At 53.8% G+C, this 27,752-nt stretch overlaps 1 protein-coding gene across 3 annotated transcripts; it reads right to left on the bottom strand.

Annotated features, from left to right (window-relative positions):
* Positions 1 to 508: 508 nt before the first annotated feature.
* Positions 509 to 4,029, bottom strand: TMEM250 (transmembrane protein 250). Of its 3 annotated transcripts, none has more exons than XM_084798546.1 (2): positions 3,563 to 4,029; positions 509 to 2,586 (listed from the first exon to the last, which is right to left on the bottom strand). In XM_084798546.1, the coding sequence occupies exon 2, from the start codon at positions 2,473 to 2,475 to the stop codon at positions 2,056 to 2,058; it is 420 nt and encodes a 139-aa protein (XP_084654672.1). In that variant the 5' UTR covers positions 2,476 to 2,586; positions 3,563 to 4,029; the 3' UTR covers positions 509 to 2,055. The 3 variants fall into 3 exon arrangements, with proteins under 3 accessions (XP_084654672.1, XP_084654674.1, XP_084654673.1); XM_084798548.1 differs by lacking the exon at positions 3,563 to 4,029 and adding an exon at positions 3,213 to 3,529; XM_084798547.1 differs by lacking the exon at positions 3,563 to 4,029 and adding an exon at positions 2,817 to 3,181.
* Positions 4,030 to 27,752: the final 23,723 nt, after the last annotated feature.

Below are 27,752 nucleotides of genomic sequence, written 5' to 3'. Positions count from 1 at the left end.
ACCTGTCTCTGTCTCCTGAGTGCTGGGATTAAAGGTGTGCGCCACTACGCCTGGCGACAACCAACACTATTATACAGAGAAACCCTATCTTGAAAAACCAAATAAACAAACCCCCAGTAACACAACTCAAAAGCATGCCAGAAAAGAAAACCGTGGCCTCCTGCTCCTCCCAGCATCTAGACACTGCATCTCCAAGTGTGCAGGGCGCCCATAGGCTCTCATCTCTAAGTGTGCAGGGCGCCTACAGGCTCTAATCTCCAAGTGTGCAGGGCACCCACAGGCTTTCCTGTCCTCATTGGAAAGCACCAGAAACCCAGCGTTCACTTTTATTGACCATCCGACACTGCTGACACTGCAGAACCACTGGTTTTGGTTTCTATGACATTGTAGATTAGCTCCTTTGAAAAGGAAAAGATTTCTGGCTTAACAACTGTCAGCACTGTCCCAAAGCACTCGCCTAACATGCAGGAGGCTCCAGCTCTGCGAAATGTAAGCAATCACTCCATCAGCACATTAAAAAAATAGGTTTAATGCAGGTGATTCATTTCATAAAGAATTTAACAGGCACTCAGGACACTAGGCAGCTGGGTGTGCAATGCGTGACAAGGTCCTGTCATTCCCTCCCACCAGCCCTCTGACACACCCACCACCACCCAGCAAATGGGGCTTCAGGCTGCTCTGAGGAGCATAAGCTAATTAACAAAGAGCAATGCTGCTGGGGGCTGGGGGGGGAGGGGAGAGGGGGGAGAAGGTAGTGGGATTTAGTGCAAACAATTCTGGCAGCAAGCGAGCAGCAGCTGGGTCTGCTGGGAAGGCACCTCACCTGATGTCCTGGGAGGCAGAACACACTTCCTCCAGGAGCCCTCCTGCTAGACCAGTGGGCACAGCCGGCTACAGGTTAAAGAGCTGGGTCAACAGCCCTACATCTTTGCTTTCCCTGCTTCCCTTCCTTCAGGCTTCTCCTCCGTTGAGCACAACTGGTCTTCCTGGCAGAGTAGGTCAAAGGGGCCACCTCCATACAGGGTGTGGGGTGACAATTTAGGGTGAAACATCTGTTAGCAGGATATGCCCAATGTCCTGCCCTTGGAGTCACTACTCAAAGCACTTCACTTGTCACCATGAGAGCTACATCTCACTCCTGACAGAGGCCAAAGGGGGTCAGATACTCCCTTTTATTTAATCTCACAAACTAGGCCTAACACCATGCGGGGAAGGTGCAGCTAGCCCATCCAGGCTGCCCACTGGGACTGGTAAATCCACTGAGGAGGTACAAGTGGTTTGCTTCTGTTTTCCACAGGTCTGGCCAAGGCTTTGGGAGGCTGCTGGGGGCCTCCATCTCTCAGAGACAGTAAAAACTCCCAGGGCTAAGTGGAAGTGGCTTCTGAGGCTCTGTAAGTTTGCAGACCTGCCCCAGAGCCCAAGCCTGGGTGCCTGTGCTCCCTTGCCCCAGGGACCGCCAGTGCCATGTACCGTGTCCTGCTAGACCACACCTATGCAAGTCAAGGTGACTCTGAGGCCTGACTTGGGGTTCAAGCCTGACACCGCCACTTGGTGACAGCAGAGAGTGATCCATGGGGTTAGGATTCAAGCAGCTCAGAAGGGGCACAATTAGTGGCAGTAGTGTGTCTGCTTATATAGCCAGATGGGTCCCTGAGGCTAGAGCCAGGAACAGGGCACATCAAGGGGCTGTGCAGCCCAGAGGCACCCCTCCATGGCCCACTGGTTGGGCCTGATGTTGGTGAGCATGTCACACAGAAGGTCTCAAGGTGCAGAAAAGACAGATAGATGAGCCACCCACTGGACAACCTGAAAGCGTACAGACAACCCGAGGCAAGAGGCTAGGAGGGGAAGTGCACAGGAAGGGCAGCGCAGAAGCCAGCAGGGACACTGTGTGGTGTCCCCAGCAGAGTAGGTTCAGCCCTTTTCTCTCCTTAGTGGGAGTGTGTGCTTCAGGCCTTACCTTCGGGATGGAGCACAAAAGGCCCCTACCAGCCCCACCCTTCAAGGAAAGAAACTTCCTATGGCCCGATCAGGTGCCCCCTGGAGGCCGGGCCTTTACATGTCCACAAAGACCATGAAGCACCAGCCCAGACCCCCAACCAGCAGCATGGTCACATGGATGCCGTAGATGAGCAGCTCGTTCATGAGGCGGAAGTCCACACGCCTGCGCCCCAGCAGCAGCAGCAGCACGGACAGCTTGAGCTGGAAGCGCAGCAGCACGCGCACACCCACGTACTGCAGGCAGAAGAGCGCGGCCAGCGCGCCCCACAGGGCCGCCGTGAAGAGGCTGCAGCTGAAATAGAGCAGGAAACGGATGAAGCCGTAGAGCCAGCGAGTCTTGATGTACACATCGAAGTTGTTGTACTTGGTGCGGGCCAGGTGAGAGGTTCTCACTGGCCCACAGGCCGCGTGCAGGCAGGTGGTGTGCGGGCCATGGAAGGAGCGCACCCGCCGCGGGATGGGCATGACCGGCATTGGGTCCGGGCGGCAGTGCTGTTTTGCAGTGGTGGTGCAGGGTCCAGAAGGCTAGCATAGGTGTCATCAGCACCTAGGAGACCTCAGCTGAGCCTTGGGGAAGGTGTCGGCCTGCAGGTAGAGGGACAAGGAGAGGGTGAGGTGTGACTTCTTCTAAGAGCTGTCAGTGGTAGAATGGGGAAGGCGTCGGCTAGCTAAGCCTACTCCATACACCTCTTGCACAAACTCAGAACTAAGCTATTGGTTGCGTTCTACAGTCCCGTCACAAGGACACCCCACGCAGAACCACAACAGGATTGGGATAACGACGGGGTAGCCACATTGCCAGACCCTAAGGTCACCTGCTGGGCCTCTTCCCAGGGGCCTGCCTGTACACCTTAAGTGTTGCTGCCTTGTCTAGGCTGGGCAGAGGGCCAGAGTCCTCCAAACTGGGCCACAAAGAAAGGAGAAATGGCGTGCGGTTCCTTGTTTCACCAAGCAAACGTCATTTGCAGCTGCCTAGGTTAATTGTGGATGGAGATAAAAAAAAAGCATACACTTCAGACTATATGATACTAGAGACCAAAAATTGGTAACAGGACAGGAAACCATCGCCAACAGGCTTTTGAGGCTTCTATTCATTCCATCAGCTTCCTCCACCACCACGGATCCTGAGCAAATGGCCGCCAGTGCAGCTGTGGCCTAGGCGCAGTGGGAGGAAACCTGTCCCGAACCAGGGAGGTTTAGCGATGCTTTACCCATCTAGACAGGGCAATGGCCCTCATCCGGGCGTGTCACTGGACACCGCACAGTAGGGGGTTTGCATTCTGCAGCAGGTGTACTCGGGTGGAGGTGCACACCGTGGGGCCGCCCGGCACCGGGGCACGCGTCTCTGCGCACGGGACCCCAGGGCAGGAGGCCCAGCTCTGGAGGTCCCGCTACCCCGGCGCGTGGAAGCACGGCGGCCCTCGGAAGCCCGTTAGCTACGCGCGACCCCGTCCCACGGCCCCGCGTCCTCTGCGGGCGCTACTTCCGGTGTCGGGGCGCCGTTGCCCTGGTGACGGCCCTTGGGTCCACGGCCGGTCCCCGCCCGTCCTCGGCCGCTCACCCGGTGCCCTCTCCGTGGCGGTGCCGGTGTCCGGAACCATGCGGCAGGCCGACGGCGCTGGGGACCGGGCCCGCGGTTGAGCCTGTGCCCCGGGGGTGCGACGTCGGGGCGTGCACATGCCGCCGAAGAGACAGGGTCGCTTCTCGCGGCCCTTCAGGTGCCCCCAGCTGGCTCCGGCCGGGAGGGGAGGGCGCGCCCGGGCCGGGCCGGAGGCGTTTGTCCCAGCGTGGGAGCCGTAGTGTCGTCCCTCGGCAGCCACCGTAGCGCGATCCTCACGCACCCCCACCCCCGCCTCCGCCCGCGCCTACGCGGTGGAGCCTCGCAGCGCTCGTCTCGGGCCCGCGCGGAGCGTCCGGGAACTCAACGCTGTCCGAGGCCGCGCGCTTGCGAGTGCGCGCCCCGAGCCGCCCATGACGTCAAGGGCTCGCTGCCTCAGCCGGAGGCATGACCTAACCTGCGCAGGCGCAGATGGGGATCTAAGGGAGCCGAGCTTGAGCGACTCTACGTCAATGCGCGTGCGCGAGCGTGGGCGGGGCCTTACTGCTTGGGTGTGAGCCGGTCGTCTCCTCTCTAGTGATGCTGTGGCACCCGGAGAGCGGACACGGTTGCAGACGAGTCGATCGCTGGGTACCCGCTGTGGAGCACAGGGGTCCTGGAAACTCCAGAAAAAAAAAAGACTTAGGCTGTTGTGCCACCGGCCTAAATAACCTTGAACTGAGAGTTGATGTGGCGTGCGCTTGGTGTCAGGATCAGGCCATTTTCCTAAGGAAGAGCTGAAAGTGGCCCTTCAGGGTTGTCTCACATTGACTCTCCTGCTCACCGACGCCAGGGCATCAGATGCAGGCTCCCCTGGACAGAGAAATGGACCCTTTGCAGAAAAGGGAGCGTCGACTAGAGAATTGGCTTGGGGCTGGCCGCAAGACACACTTACACTGCACAGGCAGTGCTTGGAGTCCCCAGCCCGCTCGGGGACCAAGGGCGGCTGCAAGCTGTGGCATGTGCATGTCCTGCCTGTAACACACACACACACACATACACACACACACACACACACACACACACACACACACAGATGTAAAAATAAGTAAATGCACTCGGCGTCATGGCGCATGCCTTTAATCCCAGCACTCAGGAAGGCAGAGGCAGGTGGATTTCTGTGAGTTCCAGGCCAGCCTGGTCTACAAAGCGAGTCTAGGACAGCCGGAGCTGTTACATAGAGAAACCCTGTTTCAAACAAACAAACAAAAAGTAAATGTCACGTGTCATCCAGCACTCAGGAGGTGGAGGTGGTCCAGTGAGATGGTTTAGAGGGTAAAGGCACTTGCCCCTAAACTGACAATCTCAGTCCATCCTTGGTACTCACATAATGAAGGGAAAGATCAGTGCTCTCATATTGACCTCTGACTTACATGCTTTCACCCCGCATATTTACATACACACACACACACACACACACACACACACACACACACACACACACACACACCCTCTCTTCTGGAGGCAGGAGGATCCTGAAGTCAACTTGAGCAAAACCAAGCAAGTAGTCATGTCCTCTCCCCTGGCCTGGATTTCTGGGGTGATGGTTTTCTGTTTTCCCATCCTTGCCTCTTTAAATGCCTCCTTGGCTCCATGACACATTCCAAGCCCTGTTTCTCTGCCTTTTTCTGTCCCTTTGTCCCCTTCCACTTGCTCAGCCCTGTTCCTCCCATAAGACCCCACTGAATGCTCTTCACCTCTGAGAAGCCGCCTCTACCACACATTCTTCATGGTTTGGGGTTCACTCCCTTTGAGGTAGGACAGGTAGCCCGTGCCGACTGCTCTTGGCCTCCTTCTGGCTCCGAGCCCTCTAACTTCAGGCCACTGTACACGTATTGAAAGCACTCAGAAAGTCTCACTAATGGATCCGTCCTGTTACCTCTACTCTGTTGCTTTCTGTTACTTCTTGGAAGTGTTGGGTACCACCACTGAACTGATTCCAGAACCCTCTCAGGTCCTGAAGTCTGACCACGGCAGGCAGGGTCATCCTCAAGGATAGGATGGAGTCCCAATGGGTCTGTTTGCTGCAGGCCAGTCCTGCTGTAGAAAGTCTATCTTTGCATCAGCTCCCACCGTGCTGTCTGCTCTGGCCTTCTCTGTGCACAAGTCCTGGACAGTGGCCTGGCGCCACCTACTGGGACTGTGCACATGGTGTTCCAGACTGTTAATGGGCCTAGAGAGACTAGAGAAGTCTAAAATTGTAGTCCAAACCCAGGCGTGGGCCCAGGGGGCTGAGGCCAGCTCTGTGGCTGTTTTGGTGCCAGCATTACAGAGCAGTCAAGGTTGGGTAGCTGTGTCAGGGACCCGACGGCCCTGTTGCTGTCTGCACTGCCTGACAGTGTTTTTCTCACTTTGAGCTTCTCTCTTCTGTGATGCGAGTGAGGACACAGACCACATGAATCCTTACAAACTGCTTCCAGGACAACAGCTTAGCCTCCTTTTTACTGACACGAAGACAGATTTTGCTCAAACCAGCCTTAACTCCAGAAGTTAACTCCAAAAAAGCATTTGCTGTGTGGATTATCTGCTATGTGACTGTGTGGCCTTCCTCATCCTCCGCCCGTCAGCTGATGCACATGCTGTAGTGGTCATCAGTCCTCACTCCTTCCTGGTCCTTCACGACAGAACTTCAACCGCCCGAGACAGCAAGACTTCTTGATATAAGACCCTGGTCTCTTGCATCCCCGCCACAATCTCTCCTTTACCCCAGGAGTCCAGGGAAGGTGCCCTTCTTTTTAGGCCGTGGGCGTGGTAGAAATGACAGGAGGTTGGTCAGGTGGTGATGGCACATACTTTTAATCCTAGCACGTGGGAGGCAGTTGGGGGCATGACTCTCAGAGTTCAAGGCCAGCCTGGTCTACATATCGAGTTACAGGACTGCTGGGGCTACACAGAGAAACCCTGGCTGGGGGCGGGAGGGGGGGGAGTGGGGGAGGAAGAGCTGCGTGTTGATGCACACTTTTAATCCCAGCATTTGGGAGACAGAGGCAGATGGATCTCTGTAAGTCTGGTCTACAGAAAGAGTTCCAGGACAGCCAGGGTTACACAGAGGAACACTGTCTTGAAAAAACAAAACAAACAAAAAATGATGTCTCTGCAGCCTGCCTGCTCTGCACCCCCCGACTACCACTTGTAGCCATGGTAAAGTCTCAGCCTCCCTCAGTCTCAGTTTCCTCCTCTGTGAAGTGAGGAACACAGGCCCTCACAGGAAGTTGTGGGACTAACTTCGCTAGTTCAGTAAAGCGAGGATGACCTGGCCCACAGCAAGGTTCAGCTCTCGCTGCAGCTCCAGAGCCAGCCTTCAGGTAGCTCTCTGTGACCCTCTCTGTGTGATCCTTGCTCCCACACTGCCCAGAGCTGACTGAGTGACTTAGGAGCCTGGTCAAAGGGCTCATTGCGGGACTCTTCCTGCCCTCACAGATCTCCCCCAGGAGCTGGAGGGATGGCATGACAGCTGACAGTTGCCACCTTGAGGTGGCGCAGTCAGCCCTGTAGGGAGAAACTGGAGGCCTCTGGCCCACAGCCAGTGCCAGCTTGCTGTCTGCAGTGAGCTGACCCAGAAACACTGCCAACCTGGAAACACCACCACAAGTCTTTTCTCCAGCAGACAGCCTAAGCCTGCCTTCTGTAGCCTTAGGAGAGACTCCGGGACAGACTTCAGCCCCACCTTGCCCCAGTTCCTGGCTTTTGGACCTGGGAGGGCTGGAGTACCCTCAGAACTGAACTGTGTTCCCGACATCTGTGTGCTGAAGCTCTGACCCCTTGGGCCTCAGCCTGTAACTATGTGGAGACTGTGGCCTTGAAAGAGGTCAGAGGTCAGCAGTATAAAGTGGAATCTCTATAATGATGAGTCATAACCCAGGCTGACTGGAGATCGTGATACAGACACACATGCAGAGGGACACACACACACACACACACACACACACACACACACACACACACACACACGGCCAGATGAAGACAGGAGATGGGAGACAGCATCTATAATCCAAGGGGAATGTTCTCAGATGAATCAGCTCTGCCATGCCTTGGTCTGGGCTTCACCACCCTAGCTGTGAACAGTTGATGCCTGTTGTGTAAGCTGCCTATCCCTAGACTTTTGTTACAGCAGGAGGCGTAGACTAATCCCTCCCATCCCCACCCTTCCTCTCCTTTCGGGGTGGGGTGGGGTGGGGTGGGTACTAAGGATTCAACCAGAGTTAAGCATGCTAGACCAGTACTCTGTCATATATTTCAGAGAAGGACACCACACTCTGGGTGATCTGTCACATGACCTCAGGCAAGTGTGGGGCATTGCTAAGACAAAGCCACCAGCACTGGGTAGCCATTCTAATGAACTAGGGAAAGGGGGTACACTCCTTTTTGATCCTGGCTGGCTCTTAAATTCCATCTAGTAAGAGGTGTCACAGACCTGATAAAAACTTCATAGCCACCTCTGGATCACTAAGGGCTCTTTCCCCCTTGTAGAGATAAGGTTCTCAAGATATTTACTATAAACGGAAGCAACATCCTGGGATCTCCCCCTTTTTACAACCCTCAGGTCCCCTTTTACAACTCCCAGGACATATAAATTAGGGGTTCACAAATGGGAGTCACTGAATGCACAATAAAGTGAAGCGACTGCCTGATGGGGACTCCCCTCCTTGTTTGTGAGAAGCAGCGGGGACCTCTTCCTACAGAGAGGCATGACTCTGGCCGAAAGCAAGAATCCGGGTAAAAGCCCACACTCACTCCAGGGGAGTCGCCTAGGACTCAGTGACCCCGTTCCTGCTCGTCCAGTTCTCAGTGTGCCTGGGCCTCTGAGGGAGCTGTTCTCCAGCAAGCTCCTCTGGAGCTTGGAAAAATGGAGGATGACAGGCAGGGAACATCCTGAGCTGTGCTGGCCCACACACTACACAGGGCATCCTCTTCCTAGGTAAACACCAGCGCCGCTTCTGTTCTCTCAGGTAAGGGAGGGCGTGTGGCAGTCCCAAAGTCCCTAGTCATTCAAAGTCCTCCCTCGACATTGCCATCAGAGTCCCTGCCTTGCACCATGGTCACCCTCTGAGCTTCTCTCCCAGCTGAGTTGCTTCCGTCTGCCCAGAGTCTCAAGCTAGCGGCTTCAGGGCCAAGGCTGCCTCCGCTGCCTGCTCTGCTCTGGTATGAACAAGCACTGGTCAAGCTCACGCCTGCCTGTGGCTGCTCTGCTGCCAGCATTCCCGAGCAGTCAAAGTTGGCCAGGGGCCCTCTTGCTGTCTGCACTGCCTGCAATGCGACCCTCACTTGAAATACAAGTTTTTCTCACTTTGAGCTTCTCTCTTCTGTGATGAGAGCGAGGAAGCAGGCCACATGAATCCTTACAAACTGCGTCCAGGACAACAGCTTAGCCTCCATTTTACTGAGATTTTTCTTAAGTCAGGCTTGACTCCAAAATACAGGAGGAACCCACTTCCTGAGGATGTTCGGGATGTGCTGTGTGTGCCTTCTCACACGCTTACCTTGTGATGAAGATTCAAGACAGAGGCTGGAGGGCAACAGGCTTCAGCTTGCAAGGCCCAGCAGCCTCATGGCCGCATTAACCCATCCAGTTGTGGCCACACAGGAGGACAGAGGCTGCCCTGGATGCTGGGGAAACACCCAGAGGTGCTGCTGGAGGCTTTGTGAGAGCCATGAGGGACCACACTTACAGAGCCCAGCTGACCTACAATACCCCCTCCCCTTCCCCCCCCCCCTCCTCCTCCTCCCAATTAGTAAGAGACAGGTCTAGTACTTTACTTTTCTGAATCTGAGTGGGCAGCCCCTTCCAGCGCACCTTAATGATTTAGTCAAGGCCTAAAGCAGGATAAGCTGTCAGTAAACTTTGTCAGCAGAAAAGGAAAACATGTTCCTTTGTCTGTGGAGGTAGGAGCCCCCAGCACAGGAAGATAGAGAGGCCTTCAGTGGTGGTGGGCATGCCCTCTGAACAACCTGGCCCTAGACCTCAAAGGGGTCAAAGAAGTTGGGTTCAAGGTTAGTCTTTGCTGGGTTCCACTGTTGTGCTAATTTCACTGGAGACTCACCTGGACCATTGTTGATTGAATGGTTTCTTGTCAACACCAGTAAGGATTTGTGACCAATCTTTACTCCAGAGCATGGGCGATCTGCTTGGCTCGCGGGGGATGGCAGGCACTAGGACATATTTTATGGCACGCAAAAGACAAACACGGGCATTTATATGTCACATGTTGCAATATAAATACTAACTTGTACTTCTTTCAAAACTTTTAATGACTTGTGTCCAGTCCGGAAGATTTATAAGGCAAAGGGGATGGCTCAAAATGTCACTTTAAACATATTTGTCACTTTGGAAACAGCATCAAAAGGGGAAAAAAAATCTGGAAGATACTGCACTCAGAAATAAATCATAAATGGATGCATCTTAAAAGAGGTTTATTTTGGTCGTTAATGGTTGATGGGCCCCCCAGTGTAGGATTTAAAGTTAAATTATGCAAAATCAAAAACAAACCTTATAATGCTTAATCAACCATGCATAAAACTGTCAGGCCCAAATAAATTCTCTCAATTAACTTGCTTCAGATTGTGATTGCATTCGCTAATTTAATCAGCCCCAGAGTGATGTGGAGGCTAGGAAAAGATGGGTTCCTGTGAACACACCCTAAGGGGGACCAGGCAGGACCCTAAACCAGGCCAGTAGTCCGGTGGCCATGGGGACCGTGGAAAACAGAATGACATCTGTCTAATTGCTTTATTTTTTTGCCATAGTGGGGATGGAACCCGGGCCCTCGTGTGTGGCAAGCGGTACTCTACTGCTCTTACTTGGGAGGCTGCTCCTATCCACTCCTCCTCTGAAGACAGACGCTAGCCTGGGGGATGGCCCCACCTCCACTGCCTGCCCTCTTAAGAGCCCTGTTGCCTTTGCCTGACTATGAGATCTTGGCTCTCTCCTAGCTTTCTCCAGTAAGGCCCCACGGGACGCCCCCTACCTCTACCATGCATCTGCCACATGAGTACCAAAGTTCTCCTCTCCGTTTCAGTATGAGGTGTTTGCGTCATCAGCAGGGCCACCCTGAGGCCCCAGAGTGGCTGAGGCCTCAGCCCAGGCCTGGGTGCTGATGCTCTATTCTTTCTAATTAGCAGACTAGGGAAGATGGCGAGGACCGGGGGCTGCTGCTTCCTGCCCGGCTGTATATAATGAACATTTTCTGTGTCTGTGAACCCCATCATAAACCTAATGCTTAGCAGCTACGTCATCGTCAGCATGCAGCACCCTCTCACCCCCCTCGTCACTCTTCTGTAGAGGGACATGTGAGCCCGTGCCAGCTTTTTGTAGTTATAAGTAATGCCGGGATCAATATCCTTGTAGTAGACCCTGTCTCAAAACAAAACAAACAAAACCCCAGCAACCTTGTAGTAAATCCGTGAGCATTCACGCTTCTAACAAGTCCCTTGGGATGGATTGGCCAACTGGCTGTGCCTAACTTTTTAAGAGTCTGGTCACCAGATAGGAAAACTCCCTGTATCATTGGCTGCATGTAAAGACCCCTGCCCACGTTCCAGCGTGGAACTCCAAATCTGAGTCCACTGTAGTTCTGTGCTTACCCTCTGGCAAACCAACCAGCTGTTTGCTCCTGGCGAGGTAGCCTCGACGGCTGTCTTCACAGCAAAGGCAAGCAGAGCCCTGCGAGGAGCTGGAGCTGCCCTCTCCTAGCTACGGGGTGCTCCACGGCACCCTAGTGAGGCCTCAGCGCTGGTCACCCTAGGGCGTAAGAGTCTCTAAGGCAGGGCCCGAGGCTGCCTGGCAGCTGCTAAACATAAGTGGGATGGAGTCAGCGTGCACTGGGGAGTTGGGAAGATGGCACCTCTGTGGCTGGATGGCAGTGAGGGCTACAGGGCGCGGAAATGCTCCTGAGCTAGAGGCTGGCGCAGAGCAGGGCAGGAGTGGGGCGTCCCAGCGAGCGCTGCAGGCACCAGGCACTCAGCTCCCAGAGTTCCTCGGCGAAGCTTGGCTAGAGAATAGTTTTTCTTACTTTTTCTTTCTTTCTTTCTTTCTTTCTTTCTTTCTTTCTTTCTTTCTCTCTTTCTTTCTTCTTTAGATAGAATTTTTCTCGTAGACCTGGCTGACCTCGAACTCACAGAGAACCACTGCCTGCCTCTGCCTTCTAATCACTGGTATTAAAGACATGGGCCACAATCCTTGGTGAGAATAACTTTTCTTTTTCACTTTTCTATTTTTTTTCTTTTTTTCTTTTTTGGTTTTTTGACATAGAGCTGTTCTCTGTGTAACAGCTTTGGCAGTCCTAAAACTCGCTCTGTAAACCAGGTTGGCCTCGAACTAACAGAAATCCACCTGCCTCTGCCTCCCGAGTACTGGGATTACAGGCGTGCACCACCATGCCCAGCTAATTTTTTTTTCTTAATAAGGATTTTTAAAAATTTATTATGTATATACAGTGTTCTGCTTGCACGTAGCACCTGCACGCCAGATCTCATTATAGATGGTTCCTAGCCATGTGGTTGCTGGGAATTGAACTCAGGATCTTTGGAAGAGAAGGCAGTTCTCTTAACTTCTGAGCCATATCTCCAGCCCCCTCCATTTAAATTTTTTAATTAATTATTTTAATTAATTATAGAGATAGTATTTTCCTGTGTAGCTCTGCTATCTTGGAACTCACTTTGGATACCAGTCTGGCTTTGAACTCACAGAGATCCTCCTGTTGTGCTGGGATTAAAGGTATGTGCCGCTAAGCCTGGCATTACAATATCATCATCATCATCAACTTTAGTAGGTAGGACATGTCTATGAGGGAAGATCAAATGATGTCGATCGTGAGAAATCTCACTGGCCATGGTCAGGACTGCTTGCTTCTCCTCCTCTCCCTCTGCTCTCCAGCCTCTCTCTAGTGTACCATCGCACGCAGCATACGATGCACTGTCCTGACTGTTAGAAGGCACACAGTAAGCCTGTTGGTGCAGAGCATCACTGGCATCACCAAGGAGACAGAAAAAACATCCACCACCTCCTTACAGGTTTCAAAGACAAACCGAACACCAACTTCACCAAAGCCCAACCTGCCAACCACTGAGTTTACTGGCTGCTTATCGGAGCATGGATGCCACCTAAGTAGCCACGACACCGGAAACTCTCACTCCGACATGGATATAACGTCCCCATAGAATAATGCCCCTTCAATGAACCTTCCACAATCTGTACACCCTAGCTGCCACCACCATCACCACCACTGGGCCATATGCAATTAGAGTTGAAAGGCATGCTGCTAGCTGGGAGGTGCAGGTCGGAGCGCTTGAGACATTCGGTGACAGTCCAGTGGCCTCCCACAAACTCTCCTTCTTGAGAGAAAACGGCAGTCTCCAGGCTCCATCTCAAGGATGACTTGCGGTCACCCTGCTGCCCTGATAAAAAGGAGGGGTGCCCTGCTTGGAGAATGGCATTCTATCACAGCCACACCCAAGGACTCCTCTCACCTTCCCACTCTGACATCCTGTCCCCACGAGCCCCAGTGCCTTCCTCTGCGGGTCTGCCGGCTCCTCCTCTGAATGGTCCAACAGGATCCACCTTAATGGTTGAGCCACGCACACACCCAGGGGTCTGAGTCCCAGGGCTTCCTCTGCACCTGATCGCAGACCCCCTCACCCGTGTCTGCACAGCGGGGTGGCCTTCCCAGTGTGGCCAGGCAGGGTGGGGCTGGTGTGTCTGCCAGGGGCACATTGTCAAGTCTGGATACCAACCTATGTAGAAGCCTATGTGTGGCCTGTCCATCTGGCAAACACATGCTTGGGTTCGTGCGGCACTCATGCCTGTCCAACTGTGATGCGACACGGGACACGGCTGTCCCCTCTGGGTGATTCCTGAAGGTCCTGAAGCTTCTCTAATGGGAGGACAGCTTCTCACAGACTAACCCAACCCACAGCGGAGCCCCAGCTCCTGCTTCTACCACAGAAGGTGTTCGCTTGGCTGGTCGCTTCTTAGGGAAACCAAGGTGCCTGTGGCTACAGTTCACGCCCGGCTGTTGGAGGTCTCCGGGCCTCGCCCACCCATCACTCCTCCTTCTGACCCCTTCCCAGCCTCTTTCACCCTTCAAATTCCTCCCTTCTGATCATTTGTGGTTCAGCTCAGACCTCTCTTCCAGTGTACCTGCTAGTCCTATGTCGATTTGACACAAGCTAGGATCACTTGGGAAAGAATAATATTTTAATATTTATTTGTTTCTTTGTTGACTAAGTATAGTGTTTCGCCTGCATGAAACACCTGCAGGCCAGAAGAGGGCACCAGATCTCATCATGGATGGTTGTGTGTCACCATGTGGCTGCTGGGAATTGACCTCAGGACCTTTGGAAGAGCAGACAGTGCTCTTAACCTCTGAGCCATCTCTCCAGCCCCTAATCTTTTAATGTTTTTATTGATTATTCACATAACTCACCTAGATCCCATTCGCTTCTCAGTCCTCCCAGCCCCTCCCCCATGACCTTCCCCAAAAACAAAAGAAGAAGAAGAAGAAGAAGAAGAAGAAGAAGAAGAAGAAGAAGAAGAAGAAGAAGAAGAAAGCCCTACCAAGTCTAATTTGTGATGTCTTAATACTCACTGGAGCACGGTCAGACTCCCAGCAGGCAGCCCCTTAAAGAACGTCCTTCTCCTACCCCCACCAGAAGGTATCAACGGTAAAGAACTACAGGCCAGCATCCTCATCATAGTTACTTTGTTGTTTGTTTGTTTTGAGACAAGGTTTCTCTGTGTAGCCTTGGCTGTCCTGACCTCACTTTGTAGACCAGAACTCATTGTGATCCACCTGCCTCTGCCTCTGCTGAGATTAAAGGCGTGTGCAGCCGCCACCACCTGGCCTTCAAAGTCAGATTTTACTCGAAGTGGAGGGCAGCACAGGTCTGCCTATTGGCCATCACCTGAGATTCCAGCCATTCGCTGCTGGGCTTCCCAGACAACGCTAAGTAGTTCTGCCTTAGAGCAAGGTTCTGAGTTGTGCAGTAAGAGCCTGCCGTCAGTGTGGGAGTGTGATGGGCCAGAGACCAATGCCAGGCTCAGCCACCAGGGGGCGCATCTGGTCTGCGCTGCTTGCCGTGGTGTGTGGTGGAATGTCTGAGCTCTGGCCCTAGCTGTCTCTGAACTGTATTGTTGAGGCCAGCGCTTGCACCTCAGCTCCCTTCATCTCACCTTTGGTCACTCTGCTCACGCCAGCATCTCACTCCTCATGTCACCCCACCACATAGTTCATCTCTATTTGCCTCAATTGACCCCAATCACATTAATCATCCTGGTTCACTTGGTTCACCTAGCTCTTTGTCCAGCAAGGCAGGATGTGGGGCCTTCAGGAAGTGGCAGCCATGCTGGACCCTGACTCAGGGACTTAGCAAGACAGTGGGCTCTGACTGTAGAAGCCCAGGTTTCCTCAGAGCACTCAGGGAATGCTTTCAGGGGTGGTGATGAACATCAAACCCAATAGGGTTTATACTCCTGTCACAGGACCAGGTGGAGTTGGGTGGCAGGCAGGGGTGTGGGAGTGCTGAGTGGCACCTCACTGCCTTTGAGCTGTTGATGCGTCTCTCTTTTAGGTGGCCACAGCTCTGGAGTGCTTGGACTCAGTGGGCTCGGTCCCCATCTGACCTCTACAGGGGCCTGCTTCCTGGAGGGCCCTGTAAGGGTCTCCCGTCTCAAGAGCACAAACCACAAACTTTGGAAGAGCCAGGGGAGAGACCGGAGTCGTTTTCTGCTGCTGACACTAGGGGGCAGTCTTGTGCTTTCTTTCCATTCCTAGCCTTGTCAACAATGATGGTGGGCGTGGGGGTGGTAGTGATGACAGTGGGGGTGACAGAGCTCCTCTGTGCAGCACCTCAGGGACCAGCCCCTGCTACTTCACTATGAAGGGAGGTGCTATCCTGTGGGTGGCTACGGTTTTGTTTTGTTTTTTGTTTTTTGTTTTTTTTGCACACCTGCGAAGACCACTCCCAGGCTCCTAAGGTTCATCCTCCTGTCAACATCACACACACACACACACACACACACACACACACACACACACACACACACACACCCTTCTCAGGTGAGGAGATGGAGTACAGAGATGTAGAGGAGCTGGTGTCTGGAGTGCAGAGGCAAGGCTTACAGCCAGCCGTCTGTGGTGGAAGCAAGGCAGGCCAGGTCCCCCCGGGATGTTCATGGTACTTCTCCATCCCGATGGTGGACACAGAAGATACAAGCATTAGACCGTCTGTCCAGTGAGGTGCGTGTGGCTGGCTCCCACAGGCTGCTGGGCTCAGAGGATCAAGAACAGCTGTTAGCGCAACTGGTAAAGTTGGTGGTTGTTATAGATAAAAGCGCTGCTACCTTCCGCGTGCCCTGAGCGCTTGTGCAAGGAGACTTCCTGGATCCTGGTCACTGTTGGTGCAATTGTCACGGGCAGGTGTGGAAAGCAATCCCACAGCCCTGTGACTTGTTTTCATCTGGATCTGTGGGCTACAGCTTGAACCAAAGCATCCATATCCCCGGGCCATCTCTGTCACCAGCCATCCATCCACCTTGGCAAGCATCTGTTGGGCAGATAGGGCTTGAGGGTAGAGAAGGGCTTGGCAGGCCTCGGGGTTCCAAGGATTCTGGACAGTTCCATTAGGTCTGAACGATTTGAATAGCCTCTCACAAGGAGATGGTGGGCCGATAAAAGAGTTGAAGTGGAGTTGTGGGTGTAACTCCGTAAAGAGATTGCTGAGCAGGCATGAAGCTACAGGTTCGATCTCCGACACTATAAGCTGAATGCGGTGCACCTGTCGTGGGCCTGGCACACGTCTATGATCCCAGCACTCCAGAGGCTGAGGCAGAAGACTCAGGCAGGAGTCCACGGACCCTCCTCAAACTATATATTGAGTTCAAAGCAAGCCTGGGCTACAAGGCACCCCCCCACACAAAAAAAAGCATTGTAATGGAAAGTGGCCTGTATCCTTACAATAGAGACGCACTTTACTTGTTAAGGCAGTTTTGGGACTACTCTTATAACTGTATCCTTTTCCACAGTCTCCAAGGGCCCTCTTGATGTTGTGCAACCTGAGGGTTTGTGGGTTTGACTGTGTGTGTGTGTGTGTGTGTGTGTGTGTGTGTGTGTGTGTTATGGTAATGTCCAGCATAGGGCCCCACATGACATCCATAAGCATTAAGACCCTGTGCCCACAACTCACCTCTTATGGACTTTGCTCCAGGCTTCTCTCTTTTAAGTTGTATTCCTTTTTGATTTGGTTTTTATTTTATTTTAAACAGGGTTTCTCTGGGGAGCTCCTGGATGACCTGGAACCAGCTCTATAGACCAGGCTGGCCTCAAACTCAGAGAGTTGCCTGCCTCTTTAGGTTGTATTCTTTCTGGTCAGGTCAGGGAGAGGGACCCCCACATTGTAACTATTGGGACATACAGAGGAGAAGGCAAAGGACTCACACCTGGGGGTCCAGGCAAGCCAAGAGCAGACTGCCTCGTGACAGCCATGTCCAGTCTGGGGTCTGATGGGAAGTTGTGGGGGGGGATGGGGTGCCTCAGCCAACGGTTCCAGCTTCTGAGTAGAAGTTATTTTGCTCTGGAAGAGTGGCAGAGTCCAGAGGTCACAGGTATGGCGTGGTTATGACCAGTTTTTGGTGCTTGGAGAGCATCTCCATGTCTCCATGTCAAGTGGGCAGGTCCCAGGTGACCCAGTACATCTCACCATCAGCAAGTGTGACCAGTGCCTGCTCTGCATGATATGGTGACTGTAGGTATCCGGGTGCATCAGTCCGTGCTGAGCCTCTGCAGACCTGGTGGCTGGTTGACGTGGGCCAAGTGAGAAAGCGGTCACCCGAATGAATGGATGCTTTCCTGTTTTCATGACGGCAGGACAGGGAGCTCTTGGGCAGTGAGAGGGCTGGGGAGGGGGTGCCTCACTTCCATCTATCTTTCCTATTCTCAATGGTCATTTATCTCCAGATCTGGTCCCTACTGGAGACAGCAGCTAAGCAAAATCTCCTATATGACAGCTTTGGTCCATCGTGTGGCAGGCAGCAGGAAACCTGTATCCTGAAATGACACTTGTGGCTTAACACACAAGCATGACCTGCCCCCCAGATGTGGGTGCACAGAGGCTGGGGTGAGGGACTAGCCTTACGGCAGGGTCCCTTGATTGTTGATATCAGCACTTTGTGGCATTATTTATGAATTCATCTATTTGCCAGGACAAGCCTCTGTGCATTCTGTTGCCATGGCAACCTTAAACCCGGTATCTTATTAATTCTACATGTTATGAAATAAATATAGATCAGACAATCGCAGTGAAGGTTCTATTTTTTTATTATGCATTTGGTTCCCGCGCCTGGGGTGGGATGCTCCTGGTTCCTGGCTTCTTTTGACAGGCATCCATCAGAGTGAGGCGCCTGGGCGGGCTGGAAAGCTGCATCTGCTCACCTGCTGCAAGACGGAGGGGCTGAGGACCCGTGGGGGAAGGGCTTAACACAGCCGCATGTCAGGGGTGAGGCTGGCAGACCATAGCATTGTACGAGTCCTCCCAAGGCAAGGAGCAGACTTGGGTCCCAAGTGCTTTGGTAAGGGTCACAGGGCACGGTGACCTGCAATGTGGGACCACAAAGCCTCTAAGCCTGAAGTGTCAAGACCAGAACCTTCTCTGCTGTCCTCCGCACTTCCCTCTGGCACCCAAAGGCTGCTCACTTGCCCAGGCAAAAGATGATGTCTCATGAGGAAGTTAGTAGTTGCTCCTGGTGTCCATGGAGTTTCAGTGTGGTTCGGAGAGGCCAGGGTAGGAATTGGGGGTGTGGCTCAGTGGGTAGTGTGCTGGCTTTGTGTGCACAAAGCCCTGGGGTCCATCCCTGCACTGTATAAACCAGTCGTAGAGGCACACGGTTGAATCCTAGCACTTGGGAGGTGGAGGCAGGAACATTGGAAGTTTGTCACTTTTGAGCTTCATGGCAGCTCAGACTCCAAGAGACCCTTTCTTAGAGAGGGGAGCAGGGGATAGGGGAGAAGCTGGGGGGCTCTCTGAGTCAGCTGGGATTTGGGGGGACCGTTGTGAGCACCATCAGGGACATAAGAAGCCTCTTGATGGCTCCAGATCAGGGAGGGAGGGAGGGCTGTTTCTATCTCCAATTAATACAGAGGCTTGAAGTCCCAGCACACTTTCCTGGTAACTGGGACTCCAGCCTAGGCCTGTTCACACGTGCCCCTGCCTGCCTCCCCTGAGCGCCCTGTTCAGACCCTGAAGCAATCATGGTTCCCCACTGGCGCCTTAGCTCCTCTCCAGCCCCAGAACTTCTCAGGACAATCCCTACCTACCCACTGCAGACCAGCAGATGTCTAGGGGCAGGGAGAGGGGGGACAGCACAGTGAGCCTCAGGAAAGCCAGCCTCCTCAGGCTTACCCTGTGCCCTCTGTCACAGTGGGGGCAAAGGGGGCTGACAAAAATGCTGACAGCTCTGACCAAGTCAGGCCTTTACCCCTCTGATCACAAACGACCTCGGGCTGAGGGAGGTGGAAGCATAAAGGGCCCAGAGGGGGCAAAATAAAATGAGGGGAGGGGCAGGAAGAGTTCCAAGACTCTTGGAGTCCTAGTACCCAGCCAGGGCCCTGGGGAGAGCTACTGGCCTCTGGAGCCGCCACCTGCAGGGGATTGCAGATCCTCAGATGCCACAAGAGCTCAGCTGCAGGGCCTCTACCTCCCTGGGTGACCTTACTGTATCTCCAGTGTCTGTAGAAAGTCCCCTGTGTTAGGTGGTTGAAGGGCTCCAAGGGTCTGTTCGTCTGTGACCATGCATCTGAGGCTTTAGGGGCAGGATGGGATCCCTGGCTGCCTATCACCCTGCCGTGCCTCCTGTCATAGGGCCAGCTCCTGTGAGCGAATAAACCATCGATCCCCGGGGCCAGCTGCCAGCAGCGGCCAGCAATGGACCACTCAGCTGCTCCCAGCCCCCAGGGCCCGATCAGGACATCGACAGAGCTGTGCAGTGGCCATTTAATTAAGCTTAGTTTAATTAAAAACCTGGAGTTCTTGATTAGACTCGGTAATTGATTTAATTTTCTGTGGGATTCAAGTGCCAAATACCTCTATGTTGTGAACCCCTCAAATCCTGGGGGGATGAAGACTGCTGTGGTATGAACCCCCAAATCCTGGGGATGCAAATGGTGATCAGAAAGGAACACTGCCCCCCCCCAGGTGTGTGAGTTCACTCTCACCATCCCTACTTCTCAGCTTTCCCCAGCCTTTGCCCTACTATAAAATTGACTCCAAGACACCTGCCCCTTGAGTCTCCACAGGGCCCAGGTCAGAGACATATTTCCACAGTGGCCCTAGACAGCAGTAACCATATCTCTAGTGTATGGCTTCTGGGGGAAAGGAATCTATTTGGTGAGTCATTCCAAAGTATCCCCAATCAATCTGTCCTGAGATTGGGGAAGCCATTTCCCCAATAGCAGGGTCTCGGGCAAGGCACTTCAAACGTCCTCCTGCCAGGGGTGACACTCCAGCCAGTGATGGGTAAGTAAGAAAAGTGCTTTGTGTCAAACTGATGATCTGAGTTTCATCCTTGGGACCCAGGATCAGACCGGTGGGAAAGAACTGACTCCTGCAAGCCATCCTCTGACCTCCACACGTACACTGTGACAAGCTACGTAGCTTCCCACCCTCTGTTCCCTGGCAGTGAGGTTTTCCCCAGGTCCTGTTATCTGAGGCACACACAGGGTTATTGTCGCCTTGTCTCCTGCCCTGGAACAGACACTTGAGGAAACCCCCAGTGCCGAGACCCAAGCCAGTCTGTGTACTCATCTGTGTACTCACTCACCTGTGTATTCACCTGTGTACTCACTCACCTGTGTATTCACCTGTGTACTCACTCACCTGTGTACTTGCCTATGTACTCACTCACCTGTGTACTGTCTGTGTACTCACTCACCTGTGTACTGTCTGTGTACTCACTCACCTGTGTACTCACTCACCTGTGTACTGTCTGTGTACTCACTCACCTGTGTACTCACCTGTGTACTCACCTGTGTACTCTACTGTGTACTCAACTGTGTACTCACTCACCTGTGTGTTCACCTGTGTACTCACTCACCTGTGTGCTCACCTGTGTACTCACTCACCTGTGTGCTCACCTGTGTACTCACTCACCTGTGTACTCACTCACCTGTGTACTCAACTGTGTACTCACTCACCTGTGTGCTCACCTGTATACTCACCTGTGTACTCACTCACCTGTGTACTCACTCACCTGTGTACTCACCTGTGTACTCAATTGTGTACTCACTCACCTGTGTGTTCACCTGTGTACTCACTCACCTGTGTGCTCACCTGTGTACTCACTCACCTGTGTACTCACTCACCTGTGTACTCACCTGTGCACTCACTCACCTGTGTGCTCACCTGTATACTCACCTGTGTACTCACTCACCTGTGTACTCACTCACCTGTGTACTCACTCACCTGTGTGCTCACCTGTGTACTCACTCACCTGTGTACTCACCTGTGTACTCACTCACCTGTGTACTCACTCACCTGTGTGCTCACCTGTGTACTCACTCACCTGTGTACTCACTCACCTGTGTACTCAACTGTGTACTCACTCACCTGTGTGCTCACCTGTATACTCACCTGTGTACTCACTCACCTGTGTGCTTGCCTGTGTACTCACTCACCTGTATACTCAACTGTGTACTCTCCCTGTGTACTGGCCTGTGTACTCACCTGTGTACTCACTGACCTGTGTACTCACTGACCTGTGCACTGGCCTGTGTACTCACCTGTGTACTGTCTGTGTACTCACTCACCTGTGTACTCACTCACCTGTGTTCTCACCTGGGTACTCACCTGTGTTCTCTGTGCTGCCTTAGAAGAACTCTAGCATCATCATTCTACATACACACAGGGATCTCTCAGCACAGCTGGAGCTGCCCTGAGTTGTCTGATGCAACAGCTGCACCCACCAGAGGTTAACTGGGCTCCCGCCTCATGCCAGCTACAAGATAGCACTCACAGCCCAGGATCCACCTGCCTGCAGAAAGAGACTTGTATAGCTGTTTCCTCTGAACAGAAATAGTCTTCTGGAGGGACGGTCCCACCAGTCTTGAAGGAAGTCAAACCCAGTCTCAGAAAGGCAATGATCACCAGGGCCCTCCTGAGCACTTGATAAGCAATAACTACGGCTGAGGAGAACTTGTGGTCCAGCCCCAGCAGAGCTGCCTGCCTGGGGATGCTCAGCGCCCATGCTGCGATGGGCTTATCAGTGATGCGACTGCCTCTGAGTCGTCTGCGCTCCTGTAGGTACCCCAGTGGGGTCACTGGTTCTAGAAGCTAGACTAGGGTAGAATTGCTTCTCTGATCCATGGTCAATGCCCTATCCAGAGTGAACAGATGTTTATGACTCCCAGGAGAAGTCACACCGAAAGGAGCAACAGCACCACTCTTGGGTGACACTCTGGAGGTAGCCATGTGGATGATGGCCCAGTGGGAACCAACCAGGCCTACTCTAATCAGGGACTTGTCCCTCCCGCCCCAACTCAGGACCTTCAGCCTGTGAGGGAGGCAGATGAAAGTTTAAATGGTTGACACTCTCTCAGAACTGGCCCTGCTTCCTAGGGACCCCTGCATTCCCAGGAAGGTCCCCAGGTGCTCTTTAGGCTCTGTGCAATGTCCTCACCCCTGCCCTTGCTGCTCCTGCCCCTACAGACACCCGTCAACCTGCCCAGGCACTTGCTGGCTGCCCTTCCCCCAGGGCAAATCGTCGCTCAGGAGCGCTCTATCTTTTTTACATGGTAACACATCTAGCTTTGTCTATTGATTTTGCTCTATTTTTCTGGCTTTGGCTTAATGACTAGAAACCCCAAACAAATAAAATTTCCTTTAAAAACTCAGAGATAAATGAGTAAGGGCCAGAATCACAATTCTATGAGCCAGAGGGACAGTCTCCCGGGGCCGCCACATGTCATTGCTCATGGCCAAGTGTTCCCTGGGGACTCTGGAAAGCTCTTTGGGTGGGGTGGGGACAGGCATGCCTCGGTCCTGCTAACTCCCCTCATAAACTGACACCCTACCTCTCTGGCTGCTGAGGGTGCCTAAAAGGCTGTTTCCAGGTTGTAAAACTGGAAAATTTTAAAACGTATTATTTATCTCTTCTATGCAAGCTGCATGGCCTCTGGGAGTGACAGGTCTCTGAGATCAGAGATGTCAGGCCCAGCTGCAGACAATTGGGAGGGACTAATTTGCACAGTGGATCCTCGGGTAGTCATTACGGCAGGAAGAGGACTGACTCTTTGGGAGAGAAAAGCATTATGGCCTCTGATACTTCAAGGTACATGCTTAAGGCAAGACCGGACCCAGCAGCCTTGAGCCTGTGTAGGATACAGATGCTAAAGTGTGGGGTGTACATAGTACCAAGACCCCTAGCCTGGGCCAGCCACGGGGTCCCCACTGTCCTCATTGATGGCCTGAGCGCTGGGCTACAACCTGCAGCCCAGAGAACCCCTCTGTTCACCTGGCAACATGGGAGGACACTCCTGTGCCGCCTGGAGGCTTCCTACCAGCCTAGTGGCCTTTGTGACCCTCCCATGTTTCCCAGAAGTCCTAAGGACTTCTGGAGCATCAATCCATGTTATACAGGGGAAACTGAGGCAGAGCCTTAGATGGGGATTCTGGCTTTCCTTCTTTCAGTGAGAGTCCCAGGCCTGTAGCTGTGCAGCCAGGGCACCTCAGGGACTCAGCTTTGCTCTTCCTCCAGCCTTCAAGCCCATTTGATCCACGTGGGCAAGAGAAGGGGCCGGCGGGGCTAAGGTTAGGACTAGGCAGCCTTGTCTTCCATCTACCGCCCAGGCCTGCTCCAGGCCTCAGGGTGTGAGGGACTGGCTACACCCTCCCTGCTCCAAGGTCCTTAGCAGAAGGCTGGGGTTGGAGACCCCCTCATCACTCCTTCCCAGAGGCCACCCAGCCTTCAAGTCCAAGCCGTATTAGCCCTAAGGGTTGGTAGGAAGCTCCCTCAGGGAGTTTTCACCTGTTGCCTGTTTGCATCTCCTGGGAAGGTTGTTGTTGTTGTTGTTCTTGTTTTTTTTTTTTCCGAGACAGGGTGTCTCTGTAGAGGTGAGGGGGCGGGGGATGTGACTGGGGAGGTGGGAGGTTGGGGGAGGGATGCGAGAGTGATGCCAGGCTTTTGAAACCTCAAAGCCTGACCCTAGTGACATCTGTCCTTCCTCCAGCCAAATCACATGGCCTAGATCTCTACAAAGCGTTCCTATGGCTGAGAACCGAGTTCAGTTGCCAGATCCTATGGTGGACAGTCTCATCCAGTCCACCTACACCACACCCAGTGACAGAAGGACAAGGGTGCTGCGGCAGCCAAGCTGCCCCTAGAGCAAGTGTGATGTTTACGACCTCCCTTGCTCTGTGCTGAGCTCAGGACTTCAGGTCATGCTCAGCAATGCCTGTCCTCATAGCCTCAGTGCTGCCTTCAAGCCCTGCACGCCCTGCACGCCCTGCACGCCCTGCATACCCTGCACACCCTGCATGCCCTGCAAGCCCTGCACACCTTGCACGCCTTGCACACCTTGCACGCCTTGCACACCCTGCACTCCCTGCACGCCCTGCAGCCCCTGCACATCCTGCACGCCTTGCATGCCCTGCACGCCTTGCACACCCTGCAAACTCTGCACACCCTGCACGCCCTGCACACCCTGCACACCCTGCACGCCTTGCATGCCCTGCACGCCTTGCACACCCTGCACACCCTGCAAGCCCTGCATGTCCTGCACACCCTGGACACCCTGCATGCCCTGCATACCCTGCATGTCCTGCACACCCTGGACACCCTGCATGCCCTGCATACCCTGCATGTCCTGCACATCCTGCACACCCTATATACCCTGCATGCCCTGCACACCTTGCACAGCCTGCATTCCCTGCATGCCCTGCACTCCCTGCACACACTGCAAGCCCTGCACACCTTGCACTCCCTGCAAGCCCTGCACACCCTGCAAGCCCTGCACACCCTGCACGCCCTGCACACGCTGCACGCCCGGCACATGCTGCACGCCCGGCACACGCTGCAAGCCCTGCACACCCTGCACACCCTGCACGCCCTGCACACCTTGCAAGCCCTGCACACCCTGAACACCCTGAACTCCCTGCAAGTCCTGCACACCATGCATGCCCTGCAAGCCCTGCACACCCTGAACACCCTGCACACCCTGCAAGCCCTGCACACCCTGCACATGCTGCACACCCTGCACGCCCTTCATACCCTGCACGCCCTGCACACCTTGCACAGCCTGCATTCCTGCACACCCTGCACGCCCTGCATGCCCTGAACACCCTGCACACCCTGCACGCCCAGCACACCCTGCACGCCCTGCACATCCTGCATGCCCTGCACAGCCTGCACACCTTGCACAGCCTGCATTCTCTGCATGCCCTGCACGCCTTGCACACCCTGAACACCCTGCATACCCTGCAAGCCCTGCACACCTTGCACGCCCTGAATGCCTTGCACACCCGGCAAAACCTGCACACCTTGCACACCCTGCACACCCTGATAGCCCTGGACACCCTGAAAGTCCTGAACACCCTGCACACCCTGCACACTCTGCACATCCTACATGTCCTGCACCCCGCACACCCTGCATGTCCTACATGCCCTGCATACACTGCACACCCTGAATTCCCTGAATGCCCTGCAAGCCATGCACATCCTGCATGCCCTGCATGCTGTGCAAGCCTTGCATGCCCTGCATGCCCTGCACACCCTGCACGTCCTGCATGTCCTGCTTGCCCTGCGTGCCCTGCTTCCCCCACATGCCCTGCACACCCTGCACACTCTGCACACCCTGAACGCCCTGCACGCCCTGTATGCCCTGCACGCTTGCTGCTCCCTTTCCTCCTGATGACATGACTTCTAGAATCAGTTGCTGAGGATTCTGGGGCCCAACATGCTTCTCCCTAACTCACTCAACTGACACACATCGGTAGTACCATTTGGGGGCACTAGACATGCAGCGAGGAAGGCAGGAGGCCCTTCTGGTGGAACCCCTGATGCTGATACATGGGCAGGCAGCCAAGGGTGTGCAGAGCAGAGCGTGGCAGGTGGCCACTAGCTGGGGAGCTGAACACCACTGGGTTTGTTCTTCCTCATTTGGACCTCAGTCTCCTCAGCTATAAAACAGGAAAACAGTGCCATATTCTAAGAAGTCAGTGGGAGTGAGGGAGGGCTCAAGTCGTTTTGTTCCTGTGAACAACTAGGGCTTAGGGGCTCCCTGTGTGGTCTCAGGGATGTCAGAACCCTCAAACAGGCAAGGGCATTCTTGGATGCTAGGCCCTCTGAGAGGGTCTGCAGGGTCTTTTCATGGCCTCAGGGTCTGTCCACCTCCTCTGCCCTTCACTACTATGACCCACAGGTGTCAGTCTGTTGTCCCGAGGCCCCCAGGCTAGAAGAGAGATGCTACTTCGACTTGGTCCTGGATCCAGGTGGGTGCTATGTTCCATTTTCTTTCCCACCCCCACTTCAGAGGCCAGAGTTACATGGAACTTTCCCCCCAAGCAGAGAGAGGGTCCCAAGGTCCCCGAGGCATTGGATGAGCCTAGAGGATTGGGGTATACACATGTATGATATATGCACATGTGTGTTGTATGCACACATGTGTGGTGCACACATGCATGGTGTATGCGTGTGTGATATGCACACACTAATATTATAGTTTGTGTGTGTGATGTGTGCACACAGAAGTATTTTCACACATCTACAGTATAGCCTGCTGTGTGCAAGCCTGTATACACTTGTGTATATACTTGTAATGTTTTTGTTTCTACCAGGCAGATGTACATATATACACTGTGTGTGTGTGTGTGTGTGTGTGTGTGTGTGTGTGTGTGTGTGTGTGTTTCCAAGATAGGGTTTCTCTGTCTAGCCTTAGCTGTCCTGGACTCACTTTGTAGTAGTCCAGGCTGGCCTCGAACTCACAGAAATCTGTCTGCCTCTACCTCCCAATTGCTGGAATTAAAGGCCTGCTCCACTATTCCCGGCTGTAGTGTGTGTTCTTGTATGTATATGGCATGTTCAACTGTTTCTGTTGTATTGCGTGCACAACTCATATGTGCCATTAGGGAAAACAGCCCTGAAGAGGCCCCTTGTTGATAGGTTCCTGCTTGAGCAAATCCCCAGAGTATGTGTGGGGAGGTATCTCCCCACTTCCCACCCTCTAAGCCCCACCCTTGGCGCAGTTGGTTTGATCTAATTCCTGCTGGGTAAAAAGCTCTCCATCTGCCAGATGTTTTCCAGGTCCAACTGTAGATCCGGTTCATCAATTATTTAAGGGGAGGCATCCCTCTTTTCTTTAAAAAAAAAAAAAAGCAGTGATGCAGGTGGTTAGGAGTGGCCCTACGGCTCTGGTTACCTGTGCTAAAAGTGCCTGTGCAGCCACACACAGCTAAGAAGAGAGGTTCAGCCCTAGGTCCTTCCATGGTGTGAGGGGCAGTAGTCCTCCAACAGCTGCCCAAATCCATGACAGGCTGGGCGGCTCCTCAGCTGGAAGCTCCTCTGGCGACCCTGAGGACTATGAAGGAAGGCTGCCCTGCCTCCCCGTTTTCCCCCTCCACTCAAGAGAACAGTGCTGCCCTTGGAAGTCAGTTAGGGACTTTGGGTCACTCAGGTTGGGTCCTTGCTGGCCGTGGCCAAGCCTGGGAGGACCTGTTGGAATGGCAGGGCCCTTAGAGGCCAGCTCTCACCTGCTTCCTCCATGAGGTGGGGAGGGGGGGCACTGAGCAGAGAGTCCACCCCCTCTTGGTAGCAGTATAGGCAGGAAAAGCCCCTCTCTGCTCCACCTTCCCGGGGAACCACGGGATATAGCCATGAGTGGTGGGTACAGGCGGTGTCCCCAGAAGGCCATGTGGTCCACGTAGTAGTGTGAGTTCAGGCCTCACAGACCAAGGGCTAAGCCCATTTTCGAGTCAGGCATAAGGCTGGATCTGCCTCTTTGGTGTCCTGGAGCAGAGAATCACCCCCAGATGGCCTCCAGCTGGAACTGACCGCTCTGATCCTGAGTCTCCAGAGGTCACTCACTGGTCAGGTCACACCAGCCTCACGGGCTGCCCTAGGGCCTTTCACAGAGAACATCACTGAGGCCTGGGGCCTGAGGGCGCCGCGAATGCATCA

The sequence above is a fragment of the Acomys minous genome, assembly GCF_964271855.1.
Source record: "Acomys minous genome assembly, chromosome: 10".
Lineage (NCBI taxonomy): Eukaryota > Metazoa > Chordata > Mammalia > Rodentia > Muridae > Acomys > Acomys minous.
The sequence above is the reverse complement of the archived record's forward strand: the minus strand, read 5'-3'. Positions and strand labels throughout refer to the sequence as shown.

Excerpts from the sequence above, each read along its gene's own strand:
- TMEM250 (XM_084798546.1), bottom strand. The coding sequence starts at position 2,475 with ATGCCGGTCATGCCCATCCCGCGGCGGGTGCGCTCCTTCCATGGCCCG.